Genomic DNA, 23329 nt, shown 5'->3' on the forward strand with positions numbered 1-23329 from the left:
GCCTGGGCAGTCTGGCTCCAGAGCCCATGCTTGTAAACCTCTGTGGGCTGCCTCTCTGTTTGCCACAGTGGCTACTGGAGCCTCATCACTCACTTGTGTCACCCGCCTGGCCCCTTTAGTCATTAGTGCTTGCATCTTCAAATGGGTACCCAGTACTACCTCCCCTCCTACCACATACTCCTGGAAAGTCTGCTTTCTCACTCTCCAGGAGAACAATTTCATCCTTTTCTCCTCTGCAAACTTCTTATATCCTCTCCTCTGGTCCTCACGCTGAGCTGATTGCCCTGCCTTTACATTTCCTGAGAAAACAGAAGACATCAGAATAGAACTCCTTCGTTTCCCATCACCAAACCTACCAGCCAATCTAACCAGATACTCATCTTCTCTGCCATTGCTCCCATCACACCGGAAGAATTCTTGTTCCAATCAAAAGCAGATCTGATCTTTCTGCCTTTGGATTTCATCTCCAGTGTTTCAGACTTCACTCCTTCAATCTTCCCCTCTCCTTGGCTTCTGTATCCACTTCCTCATCTGAATTTACTCCTCAACCCTATCTCCACTTCACATCTAGTAGTCACCTAAACTTTAAACTTTATACATCCAAAATGGCACTCCGTTATCTACACACACACATATATACATAAATCACATACAACCCGATCCTCAATCTTCCCTATCCTGTGTAATGGCAACATCATCCATCCAGTTGCTCAACTCAAAACGTACGAGTCACCCTTGAATCCTCCCTTTGCCTCACCTCCACATTTAATCCAGTTCTAGCTCCAAATCTATCCTCTTCTCTCCGTGATCTCTGCTACTGCCCTTGTTCATGTCTCCACATTTTCTCACCTAGTTTACTTCAACAGCCTCCTAGGTGGTCTCCCAGCTTCCACTCTAGATTATTGATCTCACGACAGCCAGGAGGATGGTTGTTGTTGTTTGTTTGTTTTAAGCATAAAGCAGACCATGTCCCCCCGCCCCTCCCCCGTTTAATAACCATCAATGACTATTCTTTGAAGAAAATGCAACACTTCAACATGGTCTACAGACCTACATGATTTGGCTGCTGCCTTACTTTCCAGCTTATTCCCACGTTGTAATTCCCCTTGCTTACCATGTTCTTTCTTGTTCCTCAAAAACACCAAGTCATATTCTGTTTGCCATTCCTCCACTAGCTGATCGTTCTGCCTATAATGTTCTTGTGCTAATACTACAAATGTCTGGCTCATTCTCATCCTTCAGATCTCACCTCAGATCCCTCCTCAGAGAGACCGTCCCTAACCATCCCATGTAAAGTGGTTTCTGTAATTATTCTCTCATCTTTCGTAGTTCCCTATTAGAACTTACCACGAGCCATAATTTCATTTGTCTTCCTTAGCTGTCTTTTTGCCTATCTCTCCCATGAAATGCTCATCTTGCTCACTAATACAGGGCCTGGGACTCTGCAAGCAGTCAAGAAACATTTGTTGAGCTAATTAACTAGTGTCTGCAGAGCTGAAGTTCTCCCATCACTCCGGGCATTGTTACGATATCATCTGCTCCTTGTAAATGACTGAGTGGTCCCATAGTAATGTCCCGTCTATCCTTCTCATCTTTAATTTGCACTCAAATGTTCTCTAGCTGATTCCACTCTTAACATATGGTGAAGGTCCCTGAAAACTAGCCCGTCCTGTCCTGACTTCCTGGACAAGGGTTTCTTCAGAGGTCCAATAACAACATCATTAATATTCTATTCTAGAGGGAACTCTGACACCTGCCTCAGGCCACCTGAAACAACTTTAACCAAAACATCGTTTAGGATCCTGAAGACAGCCAGTTCTAGCATCTTCACACCCACATCATCCTTGGTCAGCAGCCAAACCCTGAGCCCCTTCCAGGTATGTCTATTCCATACTCTTATCTCTCCCAACCTTTCCTGTAACAATCTCTCAATATTATACCTATAGACAGAGAAATGACATATGTTCTTTGGTGTGAGTAGTTGTTTACAGAATTTTTTTTTAAACTTCAAGTATCTGATCATGTTATCGGTGGTCACTTTCAAACTCAAGGAAGATATTTCTTTGGTTACTGTGGACTCCACCTCCCCACAGATGGCAAAACACCAATGAAATGTTAAATTATTAGTCAAGGTATTGAAAACAAAATAAAAATATTATTCTACCCCTATTAAAAAAAAATCTCCATAATATCTCTCATCTCTGAATGGGGAGAAGAAAGAGGAAGTCACAATATATTTAAGTTTGAATACAAAAGTTAACAGATGCTTACAGATACAGCTAACAAGTTTTATTATTCCCCAACAGCATCAAAATATCTTTTCTTGTCTAGCTTTTTACCTTGCCCAGCAAGGTCTGCACACAGCAAGTTTCTATCAGAAAGCAGATGGGCTCTGTTTCTCTGCCTATGAAAATCTTCTTTACAGTGCTGTATATTTCTCACGGTGACCTCATATCTGGAACCCATTCCCTTCCCCATCTGCAAAGAACAACTGTTCTCATATGTGGCGGAAGACTCTGGCTGCACAGTCTCATGATGTCACAAGCCAGGAGGAATCACTTACAAACTCCTGGGAATGTTACACTGATCAGATTTTTTTTTTTTCAAATGTCAGCAAAGAGTTCCTTCAAATGCAAAAATTAAAAGGAAGTTGAGGGGGACACTAATACCAATGTAGGATATTTCCTTCACCCTATCACTACAAATTCTAGAACCAAAATTCTAAGCTATATTTCTTTCAAGTTACAACAACTGAGATTTCTCCCCACTCACTCCTCATCAAAAGACTATCTATCTGGATCCTATTCAATCAGTAAATAAATATTTATTCAATATAAATATATCAAGCATCAAAAAATGCCAGGAACTGTGGTGACCTGTGGGAATAAGACATAATTCTGCCCTCAAAGGAGTGAACAGTCTATTGGAGGAAATACAAATGCCAAGAAATGGTAATAGATTTATATAAAATGCAAGGAAAGAGTTGGCTTCAGGAAAGAGGTAACAACCAGCTCTTCTTAGAGAAATAAGCTGAGGCTTCTCAAAGGAGGTAGCATTTTGGTAGGGCCTTAAAGGGCAAACATGATTACATCTAGCTAGTGGAAGAAAACACTCCAACCACCAGGAACAGCATGTACAAAGTCATGGACACATCAAAGGGCACAGGGTTTGGAAGAAAAGTCTTGAAGTTCAGGGTGGATGGAAGGGAGAGCTCCTGGAGGAGAGTGGCAGGAGATGAGAATGGGAAGGGCACAACGGGTCCTTGTGGGTGAACCAAGATGACAGGGACAAAGCAGGCAGGAGACAGTAGAAGCAACAGAGACTAGTGGACAAAACGGAGTTTGGTACACAGGTAGAATGAGGAACAGCAAATGGATGGATTAATGAATGCACAAATGCAGCTTTCACTCTCCTAAGAGAGGTCTTGTCAAAGAAATCCAGAGGAAGATTTAAGAAAAAAAGAAAAGAAACCAATACTACTCCTACTATCAGTTTTCCATTAAGTGTCTTCATCAATCGCATGCACACCTCTCCATAAGTGAATACAGAAAAGTGTTGAGAAAAGAAGATGACAGTACCTGTTACCTGGCTGGATCTTCAGCCAAAATCACCAGCGTAGGGACTGTGTGGGAAAATTGTCAATTTTTGCAAATGAGCCAGGTGGCACATGGCTATTTTCTATACTAATCCAAGACTTGGAAAACAGACGTAATCCAAAGAATATACAGCCCTGCCTCCCTCTCCAGACTCGTTACTACTACCCACCTGCCTCATATTTCATTCCCAAGATGACCTAAGTTGCCTTGCTCCATACTGATCCACAAATTGATGTTTTCATTAGTGCCATTTCCTCTCCATACCTCCTTCCCACACACATACCACTCATTTAATTGGCCCAAACCAGTCATCCTTCAAGATCCACCACAGGTGTCGTCTTCTACAGGGGCCCTTTCCAGAACTTCAGTCTATACAGTTTCCCTACCCCCAACATACTCCCACACACCATTGTCCCACTTTTATCCAAGTGCTTAACATTTTATACCCAAATATCCTGTTCACATGACTTCCCCCTACCCCAGTGGACTGTAAACTCTGAAGTGCAGAAAGGCATCTACCTGGACCTCAGGCACGCCCTGGCTCACAGTGGATGCACAATAAATGTTTGATGAACAAACTGCTCAACTGGCCTGTGAAAGTATTTTGTAAACTATAAAGCACTCAATATATATTGGTGGCTGTTGTTCGCATGGTTTCCTTTTCGATTTTTTCCATTATTCTCCATCATTCTGCATCCGTGTGCTCCAAGCAAACTGAACTAGTCAATGTTTCAATTATCCAAACCCTGTTTCCCACTTCTGTCTTAGTAGTTCATACTGGTCCCTCCCTTAGTAAAGCTCTCTCTTACTGTCACTTATTCAAACTGCACCAGTCCATGGCCTGGCTCAGATATATCCCTTCCAGTAAACCATTCCTAGACAGGCCTAATTGAAAGTGATGGCTCCCTCCTCCCAGATCTCAGAGCACTCTGTCTGACCCTGTCTTGAGGTACTTATCACCTCTACATGCACTGTAGGTCTAAGAAGCTGGCAGCCCTGTGCCCATCATGTCATCATCCCTCTCAAAGCACACAGCACAGAACAATAAGCATTAGTCGAATGAATGATTACTTCTGATTCCACACAGTCAAAGGACAGCCTTCTGGTATGTTTTAAGCACCTGGATAAGTGTTCCTCTCTTCAGGCCTTCTGAGACCTCCTCCTTGGACATGTAGGTTTCAAATATGCTCTTTTTCTTCCCTCGCATGGACTTGTTCTTTGGCTTTTTGTCACCTGGCGAAGCACCAACACCGTGTGGGCCAACCACAGAGGACACACCTAGAAACATTAGTCAGCAATCAACTCTTTCCCCAGTTACATATCTCTGTATTTTTTTAAACTGGAGACACTATACACTTTTTTTCTCCATCATTTAAAAAAACTAACAAGAGACTGAAACTCCCTGATGATGATTTTACACAGTCCCAAGAAGGAACGGATGGGTAAGGAAACATGAATAAAATGTACACAGATGAGACTTGACTTCCGAAGCAGCGTCACAATATGCATGGAACATAATCTGAATAGCGGGTTCAGCAGGCTGTGCTGTTTATAGACATCAACTTTTTAAAAATAGGAATTACTAAGACTGTCACTTCTCTGAAGGAAATTAAATAGCTATACTCAATAGAATAATAACAGACAACTAGAGACCACACCTAATTCTAGAATAAATAATACTGGAGAATATTTAACAAGTCACCAGAAGAGTTACTTACAATCTCCCTCAGCCCCAACGCCCACCCTCCACCTCCACACCCATTCCTCTTGTGTTTCAGGCCTCCTTGTGTTTCTCCTGGAGCAGACTCCAGTTTCCTTTTGCTACCTCTGGGAGTCCCCAGGGACTGGAGGTTCAGCTTGTGGTCAGGATGGCTCATCATGGGTTCCAAGGATTGACTCTTCCTCCAGATCCGGGAGAGCCTCCACTGCTGAGCTCAGAGTCCTCCTGCCTTGAGCAGCTCAGTTGTCACTAGCTGAAACCAAAGAGAGATTGGTGACGGAAGAGTAGTTAACCTATGGCCTCCTCTGTCCACTTGGAAATTTAGTGCTTGGACAGCCCCTCCTGGGCCCTGGCACCATGTTTCTCCCGTGCAGTGAGTCAAGCACATCATCTGTCCCAAGCTTCTTTTCAAAGCCTTTACCCTCACAGGTACTGCTAGCTTGCTGCTTTGGGCACTTTAACCAGAAATTTCCATGTATGGAGTAATGAAGTGGAAATTAAGGAATTCTGCAGTTCCATTCAGCTTGTGAAATGGACAAAAGTGGGAGGAAATGGCTTTGCAAAATGGTGTCATGATCTACAATCAACAGGCTGTGAGAGAATATGTGCTTAGGTCTCAAGCTGTTGTTAGTTGCCATTGCATCGATCCTGACTCACAGCCACCCCATGGGTACAGAGTAGAGCTGCTCCACAGGGTTTTCAAGGCTGTGATCTTTCAGAAGCAGATCACCAGGCCTTACCTCTGAGGTGCCTCTGGATGGGTTTGAACTGCCAACCTTTCAGTTGTAGCCCAGCGCTTAACCACTTGTGCAACCGAAAGACTCCCAGGCCTCCAGTAGGGTTCGAAAACGAGCCAGGGCTCCAGAGCTGTGGCATTTACTGAGTTTAACCTTGGCCAGATGACACCTCCATGAAAGCAAGTTAGCCAGCACCTTAGACTTCACTAACAAAATCTAATCCGTTGCCACAACTTGCTGCACAAAACTACCCAGGGAATCCCAGATGGTTCACTAGCTTTCAAAAAATGGTAACATCATAGTTAGACATCTATTCGCCTAGTCTTACCTGCCATCACCTCAAACCAGTCATCTGGCCAGAAGCTCAGACAGCTGCTTCTCAAGAATAAGAGAGCAGCTGCCTGGATCAGCAAACTGGAATGTGGGGCCCTGCAGCTGGCCCCCTGGCCTTCCACCTGGACGCTGAACATGTCATCACAACTTCTATTTTCTAGTTTCTGCTGGCCACCAGCCCAGGACTGAAACCTAACCTTGCAAACTGCCAAAATTCTGGTGGCCAATCTGCCTTCCCATAAAATGGATCAAGATGTCATTCTGAACACTAGTTCCCATTTCCTATAAATTTCCCACACACATCCTTCAACAAAATGATATAATTTTTTCTTTAAATTTAAATTAATAGTAACTAGGAGAGATTTTAGAAGCAAGTGAGACAAAGGGCAAACAAAAAAAGAAAAAAGTTAGAACCCAATCATAGCAGGCCTAGAAAACCAATCCACTTTTTCAAAGGTAGTAAGGAATTTCTAAAGCATGAATGAGCAGAAAAGACGAACAACAGATGAGAGTTGTGTTTCAGGAAAAATTATGCTTGCACCAGACTCAGAGTAGCCTGGAGCTGGGAGAGCCTGCCGACAGCTGCACCTTAAAGAGAACCAGAGCAGACCTGGTGAAAGGAAAGGTAGGGCTGAACTGCAGCTGTACAAGTAGAACAGTGAACACGAGGGCCCCTCAACATGGTACTACAGAGGAAATGGTGGCACCACCTGGCAGCCAGGCAGATTTGGAGGACAGCACGCAGGGAGCAATAGTGGCAGATTTCAAGGCAGGGAGACTAGGAGACGGTAATTTCATTAAGTTAGAGATACGGATGTGAAATTAAAAACTGAGGTGCTGGCACACCTGAACTGGGTGACTTCAGACCAAAATTAACAACTCCATTCTGAATTAAACTAAGATTTTCATCTCTACTTTTCTAAAGAAAACATTTCAGCCTTTTTGTCAAAGTTTTACAGGCTGGAAAACAAAGAAGGCAGGAGTCAGTTTCTAACCTGGATAAAGAATTGTTTGGTGCCTGTTAAGAATGCTGACGCATCCCGCTAGGATGGCTAAGATTAAAATTTAAAAACAAAACAGAAAAATGTTGGCGAGGATGTAGGGAAACTGGAACCCTTATCCATTGCTCGTGGGAATACAAAATGGTACCGTTATCGTGGAAAACACTGTGATAGTTCCTCAAAAAACTAAAAATAGAACTACCATATGACCCAGCAATTCTATTCCTAGGAATATACCCAAAAGGCTTGAAAGTAGAGACTCAGAAACACAAGCATAGACCAATGTTCATTGCAGCACAATTCACAATAGCCAAAAAGGTCTAAACAACCTAAATGCCCATCAACAGATGAATGGATAAACAAAATGTGCTACATACGTACAATGGAATACTACTCAGTAGGAAAAAGGAAGTCTTGACACGTGCTACGGTACACATGGCGCTTGAAGACATTATGCTGAACAGAAGAAGCCAATGACAAAAGAAAAAATAATACATGACCTCACTTACATAAAAAGATAAGAAAAGGGATATGTATAGAGACCGAAGTTTATTAATGGTCACCAGCAGCGGGAGGGAGAGCAAAAAGGGGGGTTAATAGTGATGGAAAAATCTCATTGATTAAGGGTAGGGCTGCACAGCCAATTACTGTTACTCCTGTAACTTGTACACCTATAAAAAGTTGAGCTGGCAAAACCTGTGATAGATATATTTACAATGACTACCAAAAAAAAAAAAAGGAGTAGCTCCTGAGGCTGCTTATGTACAACCAAACACTTCCTGGAATTCAGTTCCCTGGTTTGAAGGTTTAGGATCATGGTTTCATGGGAAATCCCAGTTAACTGGCCTAATAACATGCTAAGTGCTTCTATTCTACTTCCTAGTTTGTTGCATCGCGCCTGGGGTCTTAAAAGCTTTCCAGTGACCATCCAAGGTACAACAATTGGTCTCTATTCTCCTGAAGCAATAGAGGAAGCAGAGTCAGGAGTAGGCGGAAGATATGGACTGTATGGCTAACTGCCTCCATGAACAACTACCTCCTTTGCCATGAGACCAGAAGAACTGGATGGTGCCCAGCTACCATAACTGACATTTTGATCAAAGATTCCATAGAAGAATCCTGACCAAAAGAGGGAAAAATGCAGAACAGAATTTCAAAGTCTCACGGACTCCAGACTTCCTGGAGCCATGGGGAGTGTATGAACCCCAGAAACTACTGCTCTGAGATCATCTTTAAACTTTAAACCAAAAATACCCGCTGAAATCTCAAAACCAAACAACAGTTTAGCCTAACTAATACAAAAAGGTCTGCCTTGAGCATTATGCTCTTTTAAGAACTGTCTATCTATATGGGATCAAACTGACAACAGCAACTCCAAAGATTAGACAGGAACCTCAGGGGTCAGTGAGTTTATGTTCATGAGGGAGGAACAACTCAGAAAAGAAGGATGAGAATGGTTGCACAATTAAAAGAATGTAATCAATGTCACTAAATTGTACATCTAAACGCTGTTGAGTTTGTTATGTTTTGCTGTGTATATTCTCAACAACTACAAAATAAATAAAACTATCAAAAATTAAAAAAAAAAAAAGAATGTTTACACACCGGGCCCCAGAGAAGGCACCTTGGTCAACAATAGGTCAGAAGACAGATACGTTAAATGAAGTTAGAACCTGTAAGTAACTTTAGAGCCAAGGCAAGCATAGAGAAAGTCTTAGTTTCACATCCTGCCTCCCAAATTAAATTTTTACTCATTGGGAGTTTTCCATTGTATTTCTCCTAGTTCTTTGTAAAGTGTAACTACATAGAGACTAAGTTTGTTAAAATCAGGAGGCAGCAGCTGTGAAAGCCTTGACTGTCTGCAACACAAAAAGTGCAGAAATTTGGGTTTTTTACTTCTGTAAATAAACTTGCTATATTCACTGCTCTCAGGCAATACATCCAGTGAATGCCTGGGCCCTAACTTACTCCCTCTTAGCCAGAAGGGCAAAATTTACATTTCTAAGGTTTCAAGTCAGAGCTCATTTAATGTCCTTCCTAACCAAATGGTCAACTTTTACATTTCAAGGACTCCAGCTAGAGTTGAAAAGGCCGACCTACAGTCAATCACTAAACCCCCCACATTAGGAATGTTTACCTGGTTTGCTTTAAAATATTGTTTCAGTCAACTTGCATCAGGAAATAAGAGGTTGATGTTCGGAAAGTTTGTGGTTTGACAACTCCGTTTTTTGTTTTTGTTTTTTTTTTCCTTCCCCTGTGCTCCCTCTGCCTTTGTTTGCTGCCTGATAAATACCTCGCTGACCCCCGGCAAGTCAGAACACATGCTGCCTCTTGTTTGAGTGCCTGTGTGATTCTCCATTTCACAAAATGACCTTATTTGTTTTGTTTTGTTTTTCCCTTCAATAAAATTCTTTGTTATAATTTCTAGCGATGTATCAGCCTCATGTTTTCACTAACATGGAGAACATGATGAATTCTACTTAGGGTATTATTTACATCTACGCAGAGCAATTCTTCAAATACTTAGAAACTGGAGCATAACTGGGAGAGAGAAATTAGCCACCATTTCCATAAAGATGTTAGCCCAATTTTTCTATAGAGTAGATGAGATTACCAAAAGGGTATGCCAATAACAGAAGAGAGGCTAGGACAAAATATGGGTTAGAGCAACTTTCAGGAAATGCACAGAGGAAGAAGAAGTAGAAAATTTCACATAGACATTAATAAGGATGTAGGAAAAGAACCAACAAAGTCAGGCGTTAAGAAAACAAGGGAAAAAAGAACTTCCAAGGAAGAAGGTGGTTCATGGTTAGGGTTTGCTCCACTAGTAAGAATACAGTCTCTGACCAAACATAGGCTAACCACTAAGACATGATGACCTAGGAGCAACTTCTAGAAAATCAAAAAGAAAAATAAGAAAAAAAGAACAGAGCAGAGACATTAGCAGCCGCACACTGCAGGAGAAACGGGCTCCATAAAATGAGTCCAGGCAAGTGACTAAACAAACAAAAACAGCTACCACCATCAACCCTGAGGAGGAAAGGGAATCAGAATCCAGGATACATTATCAACAATATCCAGTTTCAAACAAAAAATTATAAGATACACAAAGAAGAAGAACAGTATGACCCAAACACAAGGGAAAAAACAATTTCAATACAAACTGTCTCGGAGGGAGCCTAGATGTTGGGCTTAGCCCACACAGATGTCAAAGAAGCTATTACAAATATTTCCAAAGAACTAAACGAAATCATGTTTGAAAAAGTAAAGAAAAACATAATAATGACTCAACAGATAATAGCAAAAATGAGACAAAAATTATTTTTAAAAATGGAAATTCTGAGTTGAAAGATACAGTAAATGAAATGAAAAAGTCACAGAAAGGCTCAACAGCAGATCTGAGCTGACAGAAAAAATGAACAAACCCAAAGGGAGATCAATAGAGATTTATCCAATCTGAAAAAAAAGAAAGAAGAATGGAGAAAAATGAATAAACCCTCAGAAACCAAAAACAGGAATTGAAATAAAGTCTGGACCCATTTTTTTTTTAATGTTTGATCACAAAATTATTTTATACCTTACCTTCCCTTTCCCTTTTCACCCCAAGTCTGGAGAGGATAATAAGAAAATCTATGCATGCTTCCTTCTTGGGCCCCAGCAGTAAGCTAAAACTTCACAAATTCCCAGCCTGCACAGAGGACTTCTCTTTAGCCCCAGCGCCAAGCCACTATATAGGGCAACCCATTTCCTTTGCCTTGCTCAAACCAGCCTGAACCTACTTCTGCCCATGATACTCTACCCCAGAAGTCCTCTATGTGAGTAGTAAACTTTCTCTCAAATTCTCCCAGTGTGTGGAGTACCATCAAGCTGGGCATCCTACTTATTAGCTGGGATTCATCCTACCTCTGAAATGTGACCACAAGACAGGACTGAAAGAGGAGATATTTCTACCAACCTTACAAAAATTAAAAGGATTATTAGAGAATACTATGAATAGCTTTCTACCAAGAAATTAAACAACTTAGATGAAACAAATTCCTAAAAAGACACAAATTACTGAAACTGACTCAAAAAGAAACAGAAAATCCGAATAGCTATACAACAAGCAAAGAAACTGAATTAGTAATTTAAAATCTTCCTGTAAAGAAAAGCCCAGGCCTAAATAGCTTCGCTGGTTAATTCTACTAAACATTTAAGAAGAAATAATATCAATCCTTTACAGACTCTTGCAGAACATAGAGGGAACATTTCCCAACTCATTCTATGAGAATATTTCCCCTGATACCAAAGACAAAGGCATCACAAGGGAAAAAAAAAACAAAAAAAAAACTTTTAACATATAAGATAGGGCAGATTTTTAAATTTCTACTTGGATTAGTTTTGTTAATTAGTATTTTTGTAGGAATTTGTCCATTTCATTCAATGTTTCCCTTTCTGTTCTTTGTTGTTTTTTCTTTTCGGCAGAACATTGTTTAAAATATCACCTTGTGATTTCTGTAATACTGATAGCAGCAATGTCCTTTCTGCAATGATGAAATTGTTCTGTATCTGTATTGTCTAATATGGCAACCTCTAGCCACATGTCACTTTTGAGCATTTGAGAGAACGGCTAGTTGTAAAAATGGAAGAATGGAAGAGGGAAGAAGAATCAAGATCAACAGCCCAACGCTGATTCCTATGAGGGGGAGGACAGAAATGCCTCCACCCTCCAACCTTTTTACCAATTCTGACACCATCTTTCCCTCCCACCACACTACTTCTCTGCTGGGTTCGATAATTCCTTGCAATGGCCACACAAAACTCACAGATCATACTCACAATTATGGGGTTTATTAGGAAAGTAAGAGATTACAATTCAGGTTCAGGAACGCTTAGGATACACTTCCTGGATCAGGACAGCCCCTTCTCAGCCATGCCCACAGGCACACCTCTCTCTGGCCTCTTGGCCTCTCGCCAGCCTCTGCCCTGCTCAGGCAAATGTTACCAAGCACTTTTAACTCTGCTGAAAAGTGCCCAGAGGTACCTCACTCCACCAGTAAGCCTCAACCCGAAGGCGCTCAGCTCTAGGTCCATGGGTCGGCAAACCTAGCTCAACAAAGTGCCCAGAGACACCCTATTCCACCAGCAAGCCTCCTGGCCGAAGGCGCTCAGCTTTCTCGCTCTGCGGGCCAGGATGCCCACTGTACCATCTCTCGCAGGTCTCCTGCTGGTCTCTTGCTTCTGCTGCTGTTGTTTTTCTGTTGCCATTTCTTGCTGTCTTCAGTTACAGCTTTCGTTTTCAGTCTCCTAGTTCCAGAAGCTTCTCAGCACAGGGATCCTGGGTCCACAGAACATGCTCCGCTCCTGGCTCTTCTTTCTTGGTGGTAGCAAGATCATCATCCTTCCCACCTCTGGAATGGCGCATTTTAAGCCCAGCAGGATGGCAAACCTGACCAATCCCCTTGTTAGGGTTCCATACACCTTATTTGCATGGTCCACCCCCACAAAGGTGCCATGCACCTTATTTACATTATTAGAAAGGTATCCAATCCCCTTGATGATCCACAGGCACCTCATTTGGATAGTCCCAGCCAGACATTTGGTGGGAGTTACAAAACTATGGCTAGAAGGGCCATATTAAGTAATTCACCGTACTGCAGGCCAGCTCTGGCTCTTCTAGCCATTGGTACGTTTATATTTGAAGGATTAACTTCCCCCTCCTAATCATTTTAGCAGTCCAAAACAGTCATTGACAGTTAGTCCTTCAGCAGGGCAAAGAGTCCTAAGGACAAGGTTACTCAGGCACCAGCAATTCAGGTCTGCTGCAGGTGTCCATCTGATCTGGTGTAAGAATGGCATGGGGGTGGCATCTGACCTCCTCTAACTTCACAAGGGGAAGGCAGAATCAAAATCAAGGCTGATTCCTATGAGGCGGAGGTCAGACACACCTCCTCTGTCTGACATCTTTACTAATTCTGACACCAGCCATCCTTCCCACAGCACTCTCTACTTCTCTGCTGGGTTTGATAATCATTGCAATGGCCACAGAGAACTCACAGACAATACTTATGATTGTGGGGTTTATTAGGGAAGTAACAGGTTATAATTCAGGTTCAGGAACACTCAGGGTACAGTTCTTCCATCAGGACTGGCTACTCCCAGCCATGTCCTCAGGTACACCTCTTTTTGGCCCCTCAGCCTCTGCTCTGCTCAGGCAAGTGTTACAAAGCTCTTTTAGCTCTGCCAATAAATGCCCCAAGGAACCCCACTCTGCCAGTAAGCCTCAGCCCCCAGGCACTCAGCTCTAGCTTCATGGGTTAGCAAACCCAGCTCTACCAAGTGCCCAGGGGTACCCTACTCTACCAGCAAGCCTCCTGCCTAAAGGCACTCGGCTTTCTCCTTCCCTGGGCTGGGAAGCCCACCATGCTGTCTCCTGCTGGTCTCCTGCTAGTGTCCTGGTTCTGCTGCCTCTGCTGCTGCTGTTTCTCTGCTACAGCTTCTCTCCATCTTCGGCATTATAGCTTCTCTCTGTCTCCTGCATCTAGGAGGGTCTCAGAGCAGGGAACCCTGGTCCAAAGGATGCACTCCGCTCCCGGTTCTTCTTCCTCGGTGGTGGTGAGATACTCTCTTTCCCACCTCTGGGAGGCTCATTTTAAGCCTACCAGGATGGCAAAACTGAGCAATCCCCTTGGTGGGCCACGATTACCTTATCTGCAGAGTCCCACACAACCACAACACAAAAGCGATCTAGCGATCCATCGTACTGTATCAGGTCAGGTTCTCCAAAAGTCCATCTCATCTTCACCCTTTCTGGTGTCTGATAAAATTTAATTGAGAGAAGATTATTCCCTTACTCTGAGCCTCGAGAGGTATCCACATAGCAAAGCTTTAACAGACTTTAGGTTCAGCCAGCCGTGCCTCCCCTTAGTCCACCCTTTCATAGTTACCACTTCTACAATTACAATTTTTACAACCACAAAACTCTGTTAACAATCAACACTAACAACTGAATCATATACTTCTATCACCATCTTCCCCCACCCTCACTCTCCCAGACCCATGAGGAAAAGAGCAAACTATTCAGTGGGAATCCTCCCTTGTTCCCCTTTTAATGTAAGCACACCCATGAAAGCACGTAAGCCAGCCACTTCTTGGTTTATCTTCCCTCGTTTTAGATAGTCAATATGTTTAAATTGCATACTTCACTATATCACTCATTATCTCTATCTAAACTTCTGTTAATACCATCAAGTTCCTAATTTCCGTTATTCTGTTTCCAAGTATAGAATTTCTATTTCATTCTTTTTTTAAAGCTTCTTGTTCTCTGCTGAAATCGTTGAATCTTACCTTTTACCTTTTGAACAAGGTAAGCATATCTAATGTCCACTCCTGATAACTCCAATGTCAGAAGCCCCTATGGGTCAATGCTATGTGCTGTTGCTTCTACTTATTTTTTATTCATGTTGTCCCTTTTGTTTTCTATTTTTTAATTATGGGGTAGACATTGTTGTTGTTCACTGCTGTTGAGTCGACTCTGACTCGTGGCAACCATGTGTGTGCACAGCAGAATCGCTCCATAGGGTTTTCAAGAATGTGACCTTTCAGAAGCAGATCACAGGCCTATCTTCTGCTGCACCTCTGGGTGGGTTCAAACCACCCGCGTTCAGCTAGTAGTCAAGTGCTTAACTGTTTGTGCCACCCAGGGACTCCTTTATTATATTTGCAATTTCTTTGTAGTAATAATTTGGAACCTTATCCCACCACTCGCCAGTTTTTTATTTTCATGCTATGGTGGTTTACGTGTTGCTCTGATGCTGGAAGCTATGCCAACCGTATTTCAAATACCAGCGAGGTGCTGGGTACCCATGGCGGGCAGGTTCCAGTGGAGCTTCCAAACTAAGACAGACTACGAAGAAGGACCTGGAGATCTACTTCTAAAAACATTAGCCAGTGAAAACCTTATCAATAGCAGCAGATATCTGATATAGTAATGAACCACTGTGCCACCAGGGCTGCCTCTAGCCCTCAGAGACTATTAAAAGCACTGCTCAGTTTCTCAGCTTCTCGATTTTTTTATTGGTCCCTCCACAAATTTTTTTTTTTTTCCCACAAATTAGCAAACATCCCTAGGGCTAACTAGCCTTATCTCTCTGAGCCTGGATTGTCTCCTAGATCTTCACTTTCTTATTATCTCTCAAACACTTTGAAGCAGCTTTTGTTGTTTGGTTGGTTGATTGGTTGGTAGTTTGTCAGCTTTTCTAGTTGTTGTCCAAATGGAGATTGGCTTCCGTCTATTTTCTATGTGATAATCTCTTAACTCAGTCGTCCTCAGTCAATGCCTTAAATTCCTGCTTCCCTCCCATATGGACTTACTCTTCTCTCTGAAAAAACTTCTCCATACCCTCATCTAGCCTTTCCTTCTTCCCTATGGTAGAGGAAGAAACGCCCCTACATTTTTACAACAAAACCTCCTCAACATGTGTTCTTCATCCTGTTTTTATCTATTACAGAATTTTGCCACACACATTATTCTCTCCATTGGTGCCTCCCCAACAGCATACAACCAAACTGAGGGCCTGGCCCTGCTCTCATTCCCTCATTCCCATTCCCGCCAAAGTTTAAAGATGTCATTCCCCCATGACATACTCTTTAATCTCCTTCGGAATATGGCTTCTGTCTTCACTCTACCTTGAAACGAGGCTTTCAGTATACCTAGGGCGAAAAACCCTCATTACTAAAACTTGGCGTATTCTCAGGGTTTTTATTTTCTTGGCCACCTAAAACAGGATGCCAGTGAATAGCTCCTTGGTCCATAAGCTCTTTTGTCTTGGTCTCCAGGACACCACACTCTCCTGGTTCTTCTCTCAGCAATTTTCAAATTCCCTTGTTGATTTCTCTTCTTTCACTATCTCTTAAATTTCTACCATTTGCAAGGTTCTATACTTAGGCCTCATCTCACTTCTTTGTTACAGAGTTTTAAATCAACAACCCTAACCCTGCTCTGCAAAACTCTTCTTTTACTTCCACCATCCTTGTGAATAATATTGGCAAGCACTTCGAATGCAGCATGTTTCTAATTCGACTTATTCTCCTCAAACTAGATTTTCCGCCTTCATACTGCAACCAAATTAATGACATCATTATCATCCCTAGGCAGCAAAACAGTAGTCATTTAATCTTTCTCCATTAATACCCGCATATCAAACTCTATCTGTTCTACCTTGAAAGTGTGGCCTAAATAGATTCCTGTTCAATTTGATTAGCACTATCTGAATTCAGTTTGTTGCAATCGTATAACCTAAAGGTGACAATAATTTAACAGATCTCTCAACGACTAATCTCTTATCTTCAATCCATGTTTTATTCCTAAAACACAGAAGATATTTTACAGGAAGTACCTTTTCAAAACCCTTCAGGTTTCCTAACTATGACTCTATAATCTAACTCTAACCAACCATTTCAATCTCATCCCCTAATAGACAGACATACACATTTCATCAATATCATACTAGTCGAATACCTGATGAAAATGATAAATTGGGAGAGTCCATGCTTGGCATCATAGCCTGAATACAACTTAAACAAACTGGGATAACAACTATAAACCATGGCGGGGGGAGGGGGGGAATCATCAAAAACAACAACCTGAAGACTCTCAAGAGTAAAGAAAAAGGGGGAAGATTGTTGGGAGGAACTGAAATTGGTGACTGGCACTGGGGTGAGTTTCAGATTCGGGGAAAGGAGGGAACAGCTTTTCCCCAAGTACAGGCCACAATCACGGGAGTGGTGCAATGCAGGCAGCTAGTGTCAATAGAAATTTCACAGGCTGTCTGGCCAGAGAAAAGGGGCAATCTGAAAGGGGAGACAGAGAAAGGGGTCCTCTAATTCTTATAACATTGCACAAGTGTCAGCTTGACCTTTTAACTGTGCACATGTGCAGGACAGACTCAAAGCAGCATCACAATGGCTTAAAAAACTGGAATGAGATTTAAACCATCTCCTACAGAAGGCAAGTCTTACTGTCTGAGCCCAAAGGGTCTGAGGCTAGTTGCTAAAACAAACGACAACAAAAATCAACATTCTTCAGAGTAATTTAAGAAGTCAGAGTCTATACAAGATAATATTAACTATGTCTAAGACACAATCAAAAATTACTTGACATACAAAGAACTCGGAGGCTGTGACCCATTCTAAAGGGAAAAGAAGATTAACACATGCCAATCTGAAAATGGCTCAGCTGTTAGAATTATCAGACAAGGATTTTAAACCAGCTATGATAACGTCAGCACTGGGTTTTTCTGGGTTATGATAACTATGGAAACCCTGGTGGCATAGTGGTTAAGTGCTACAACTGCTAACCAAAAGGTTGGCGGTTCAAATCCACCAGGTGCCCCTTGGAAACTCTATGGGGCATTTCTACTCTGTTCTACAGGGTCGCTATGAGTCGAAGTCGACTCGACGGCAACAGGTTTTTTGTTTTGTTTTGTTTTGTTTTTATGATAACTAATGCTCATTACAGGAAAGGAAAAGATACTCAAAGTGGAAAAAAAAAAAACAGGAAATCGCAACAGAGGAAAATTTACTTAAAATGGAAATTTTAACACTGAAAAATACAATATCTGAAATTAAAAATTCAGTGGATGAGCTTAATAGAAAAACATAAAACAGTGGAGTCGGGCTTTAAAAATTTCATATATTCTTTCTTTAAAAGCTACTAAAGAATGTGCTCCACCAGAATAATAAAGTAACCTAAGAAAGACCATGACATGGGATACAATAAGGAGGAAACCCAGTACAAAAGAAATGCAAAGTAATTTCCAAGAGAACAGACAAAGAAAACCCCAGGATGGCAATTCTGCATCTGGCATAGAGGGCCCCCAGTCTATATTAGAACTGTGTGTCCAGAGACAAACTGTTGCCACCAAGATCCCCACTTCCCAAATAGTTAACTGTCTTTATAGCCCCAGGCAGAATGCATAGGTAAGCCTGGCCTACTCGTTCTTTGTTAATCTTGCCCATAAACTGATGAAGTTGCTGTCCTCCCCTCGAATTGTAACTGATTCAGCTGAAGCTACACATTTCCCCACACTGAAGTGTTGTGCTTTGATCAAATCTTGAGTACATGAGTTAATTACAGGATAGAGTATTTACAGTATGCTATCTCTTGTTTTGTATCTCTTATGTGGAAACCCTGGTGGTGTAGTGGTTAAGTGCTATGGCTGCCAATCAAGAAGTCAGCAGTTCAAATCTGCCAGGCGCTCCTTGGAAACTCCTTGGGGTTCTACTCTGTCCTATAGGGTCGCTATGAGTCGAAATTGACTTGATGGCAGTGGGTTTGGGTTTTTTTTTGGTATCTCTTATGTAACATAGAAGAAAACATAAAAATTACATAAGCGTGTGCACACACACTCATTTGTGCAGAAAGAAAGAAACAGCACATTAGAAACTAATCAAAGGGTGGGTGGGAATAGGATGAAAAGGAAGCAGGTGAAAACTGGGTACAATAAGTGGATATGGAGCACCACTCCACTGCATATGCCGTTTTATATGTTCTGACTTTCAGAACCATGTATATGTTTCACATACTCAAATAAATAAGTAAATAGTCAATATAAAATAAAACAAACAATAATGGGAAAATAGCCTAAAATGCAATGCAAATAGAAGCAAATGATCTTAGCTACATTTAAAATGAAAAACGCAACATACTAAAGGGGTGGGAGGAGAACTAACCCAAGCAACTTTTAAACCTAGTGTTTAACCAAACCCTAAGGCTGAAGACAAAATGGAAGTGTAAACAAAAGATAAAACTCTTGTGAGCAGGTTTGTTCTTCATAGTTACGGATTCGAAAACTAATCTCTGTATATTATAGACTGAAAAAGTAAGTAAACACATTGTAGATAATGGGAATCAGGTTTGTCGGTGTTGGATAAAAGAAGATTACAAATTCAGAAAGTGGGAAGGAAGGCTGAAATAAAACCTGGAAATATCAGTATGAACTCAAGAGGTTTACGATGTCTAGAGATAGATATAAAAATATAGATGAGCCTGTATACACACACACATACACAAGTATTTATGTACATATCCTTACATTGCCTAGCTCTGTTTGCGAGGTGGACCTAGGATCAATGGTACCCCACTAGCTAGGAGCAGGACATCTAGTGCCCAGATCTCGGTTTCTAGCTACCGTTCACCACTAAAAGAACCTGGGTTTCTTGGAAAAATGGCTGATTCTGACATTAGGAGAAGGAAAGTATAACATGAACATAGAAAAAGGGTTGGCCAGCAATGGTCCACAGGCCAAATCCAGTTTTGGTAAATGAAGTCTAACTGGGATACATTCATGCTCATTTGTTTACAAACTGTCAGTGGGTGCTTTCGTGCTGCAAGGGCAGAACGAAATAGTTGCAACAGAAACCATACGGCCCACAAAGCCGAAAATATTTATTATCTGGCCATTTGCAGAAAAAGTTTGCCAAGCCCTGGCCTAGAATATCTTTTTGGTTCAGAAAGTAACGAAATAACTAAAAGAATGATGGGGACATATCAAAAGTTCAGAGAAGCCAGTTGAAAAGGCTCCTACTAGCCAAATATAGGGAAACATAAGCATCAAAATTTTTAAAATAACGAATCTGTTACATAAAGAATCAATGAGTTCATACTGATAATAAACAAATAAATCAAAGAAGAAGCTCTTCCTTAAATCAGAATCCCAACTTAGAAAAAATGTAGAGAGAATGATAGCATTGGGAAATTACCATTGACAACCATGATAATAAAAACTAATTCAGATTTATCAATGGATGTCAAAATTAGTGGGTAAAAGCTTGAAGAGTAACAGAGTATAAAACTGCCTCAAAGTATCCCCAAAGATACTCACTAAATATAAAGAAGAAAATTATGACTTGACAACGGAGCAATCTAGCAGGTATTGCCTTAACCAAGGGATCAAAGTAAACTCCTTGGGACAAATCAGTATCATTATCAGCCTGACAGGTCACAACAAGAAGGACGTGCCACTTGTGGAACACCAGATAATCCTCAAACTAAGGGGCTTATTAAAAAATAACTGGTATGTAATCTTCAAAAACGTTACAGTCCTGGGGAAAAAAACTGAAAAATTGTTTCAGATTATAGGAGACTAAAGAGACATCAGGGGGGACCAGTCCCTGGAGAAGGATATCATGCTTGGCAAAGCTGACAGTCAGCGAAAAAGAGGAAGACCCTTGACCAAATGTGCTGACACAGTGGCTGCAACGATGGGCTCAAACAACGATTGTGAGGATGGCGCAGGACCAGGCAGTGTTTTGTTCTGTTGTACATACGGTTGGTATGAGTCAGAACTGCCTCAACGGTACCTAGCAACAACAACAAAAGATATATGACAACTGTATGCAACCTGTGATTCAGAGTTATCTTTTCCTATGATGGATATGAACGGGAAACTTGACATTTGAGTGAACTCTATAAATTACCAAATGGTATTGTATCAATTAATTTCTTGATTTGGATAACTGCACAATGCTTATAAAAGAAAACGGCTTTGTTTTAAATGCCTGGAACTTACTCCGAAAAAGTTTGGGAAAAAAGAGGGAAACACAGAAGGGATGTTCAAGCAAATGCAGTAAAACATTAACGATGGGGGTTCTGGTAAAGAGTATAGGGTAATTCTTTGAACATTCTTGCGTCTTTTTTTGTAGGTCTGAAATTACACGCTTTTAAAAAGAATATATAAGTCTTTAATTAGAGAATCATATCTGTTTTATTGAATTGCACTGAATAAATATTCCCAACAACTGATAATATAACAATTAAAAAACACCCCGTAACATGGAATACAAATGACGCACTAAAAAAAAGAAGTTCAAATAATCATTTAAAGGATATGTGGGCTACAAGATCATTCCACCCTGTTTTCATATGGGCCAGAACAGATTTATTAGCTGCAAACTCAAATAAAGTGATCTCAAATGAGAATTATGTCAGTAAAAACACTGCCTCTCCACAGGTCAGAAGTGACTTTACTCACTTATATTTTACGAAATATTTTGAAGATTTAAAGGATTAAATGTCCTGAAAGGGACAACAGCCCAGCGTTTTTTACAAACACAGCTGCTGGTTAAAGCTCTTGAGAAAAGAAAAGCTCTGGAATGGAAATTAACAGATAATGGTTATAAAAGAGTAAGAAAATTTTGGAATCATTATTAATCACTCCAATAACTGACTTGTTTCTAAGCGTCTGCTTCATTATTAGCACTCATGTAGTACATGCTAGGCCCGCTTCAGAACCTGAATGTAGAGCACTAAGCCAAGACCAGCAGAGTCCCTACCCTCAGGGTACTTACAATCTAAGGGGAGAAAACAGTAAGTAAAAAGATAACAAAGCAATGAAACAGACCAGTGAGATAGGGACAAAGACCAGTGAGATAGGGATAGAGGAAGGAGACACTACTTTAGCTTTGGTGATAAGAAAAAGTATCTATTGAGGAGATAAAGCTGGAGCCAACACCTAAAAGTCCACCATGTGAAAGTGTGGGAGGGGAGCCTTCCTGGCAGAAAGTATAACAAATGCAAAGGCTTTATTGCATAACAACTGCAAAGTCTTCACACAGTTGAACATTCCCTTCCTTCTTGAGCCTCTCTGCTCCTACAATCAAGTAAAAGCAGTCTTAGCATGTTTAAAAAAAACCACACAAAAAAAGTATACTAATTAATGCTCTATGTGTAGATCGCTATGAGTTGGAATCAACTCAACGGCACCGGGTTTTTTGTTTTTTTTTTGGTGTAGAAGATGATGATACTGAGCTTCTCCACAGTCTCTTTCCACAGATGCAGTCAATTTGATTTCTGTGTGCTCCATCAGGTGAGGTCCACATGTATAGTCACCATTTACGTTGTTGAAAAAAGATATTTTTAATGAATAAGTCACTGGTCTTGCAAAGTTCTATCATGCTATATCCATCGTTTCTATCACCAAGGCCATATTTTCCAACTACCGATCCTTCTTTGTGTCTTTTGTATTCCACCAAAACCATGAAACCCAACTCACAGCAACCCTATAGGGCAGAGTAGAACTGCCCCATAAGGTTTCCAAGGCTGTAATCTTTACGGAAGCAGACTGTCACATCTTTCTTCCATGGACAGGCTAAGGGGGTTGAACTGCTGACCTTTCATTAGTAGCTGAGTGATTCACCACTGAGCCACCAGGGCTCCCTTTTGCATTTCAATCACCAGTAATTATCAATGCATCTTGACTGCATGTATGATCAATTTCAGACTGCAGAAGTTGGTAAAAATCTTGAATTTCTTCACCTTTGGCCTTAGTGGTTGGTGTGTAAATCTGAACAATAGCCGTATTAACTGGTCTCCCTTGTAGGCATATGGCTATTATCCTGTCACTGGCAGCGCTGTACTTCAGGATAGATCCTGGAATGTTCTTATTGACAATGAGTGTGAAGCTGTTCCTCTTCAGTTTGTCATCCCCAGTGTAGCAGACCATATGATTGATCCAAAATGGCCAACACCAGTCCTAGGCATCACCAATACCTAGGATTTTGAATTTCAAGTGTTCCATTTCATTTTTCATAACTTCCAATTTTCCTTGATTAATATTTCACACATTCCACGTTCCTAATGGATGTCTGCAGCTGTTTCTTCTCATTTTCAATCATGCCACATCAGCAAAGGAAGGTCCTGAAAGCTTGACTCCATCCACGTCATTAAGGTTCGTTCTACTTTGAGAGGCAGCTCTTTCCCTGTTATATTTTGAGTGCCTTCCACCCTGAGGGGCTCATCTTCCGGCACTCTATCAGACAACATTCCACTGCTAGTCATTTTCATGACTATATGTATCATAACAAATTATGGACACCACTGTGAAGAACGGGAATTCCGGAACACTTAATTGTGCTCACGTGGAACCTGTACACAGGCTAAGGGGCAGTCATTCGAACAGAACA

General features: G+C 41.3%; 1 protein-coding gene across 4 annotated transcripts in view; it reads right to left on the reverse strand.

Annotated features, from left to right (window-relative positions):
* The window catches only part of DIS3L2 (DIS3 like 3'-5' exoribonuclease 2), a 386862-nt gene that overhangs the window by 322540 nt on the left and 40993 nt on the right, over positions 1–23329 (reverse strand). For 3 of the 4 annotated variants that reach the window (XR_010322206.1, XM_064286551.1, XM_064286549.1), the window contains exons 2-3: positions 5422–5569; positions 4717–4874 (exon numbers count right to left, since the gene is read on the reverse strand). Coding sequence is in view for 3 of the 4 variants with exons in the window: in XM_064286551.1 (XP_064142621.1) it covers positions 4717–4874; positions 5422–5476 (213 nt within the window). In the remaining variant the exon portion in view is untranslated. Of the gene's footprint in view, positions 1–4716; positions 4875–5421; positions 5570–16012; positions 16939–23329 lie in introns of those variants that run through there. The other variant, XM_064286550.1, reaches the window with a different exon arrangement.

Source organism: Loxodonta africana, chromosome 6, assembly GCF_030014295.1.
Source record: "Loxodonta africana isolate mLoxAfr1 chromosome 6, mLoxAfr1.hap2, whole genome shotgun sequence".
Taxonomy (NCBI): Eukaryota; Metazoa; Chordata; class Mammalia; order Proboscidea; family Elephantidae; genus Loxodonta; species Loxodonta africana.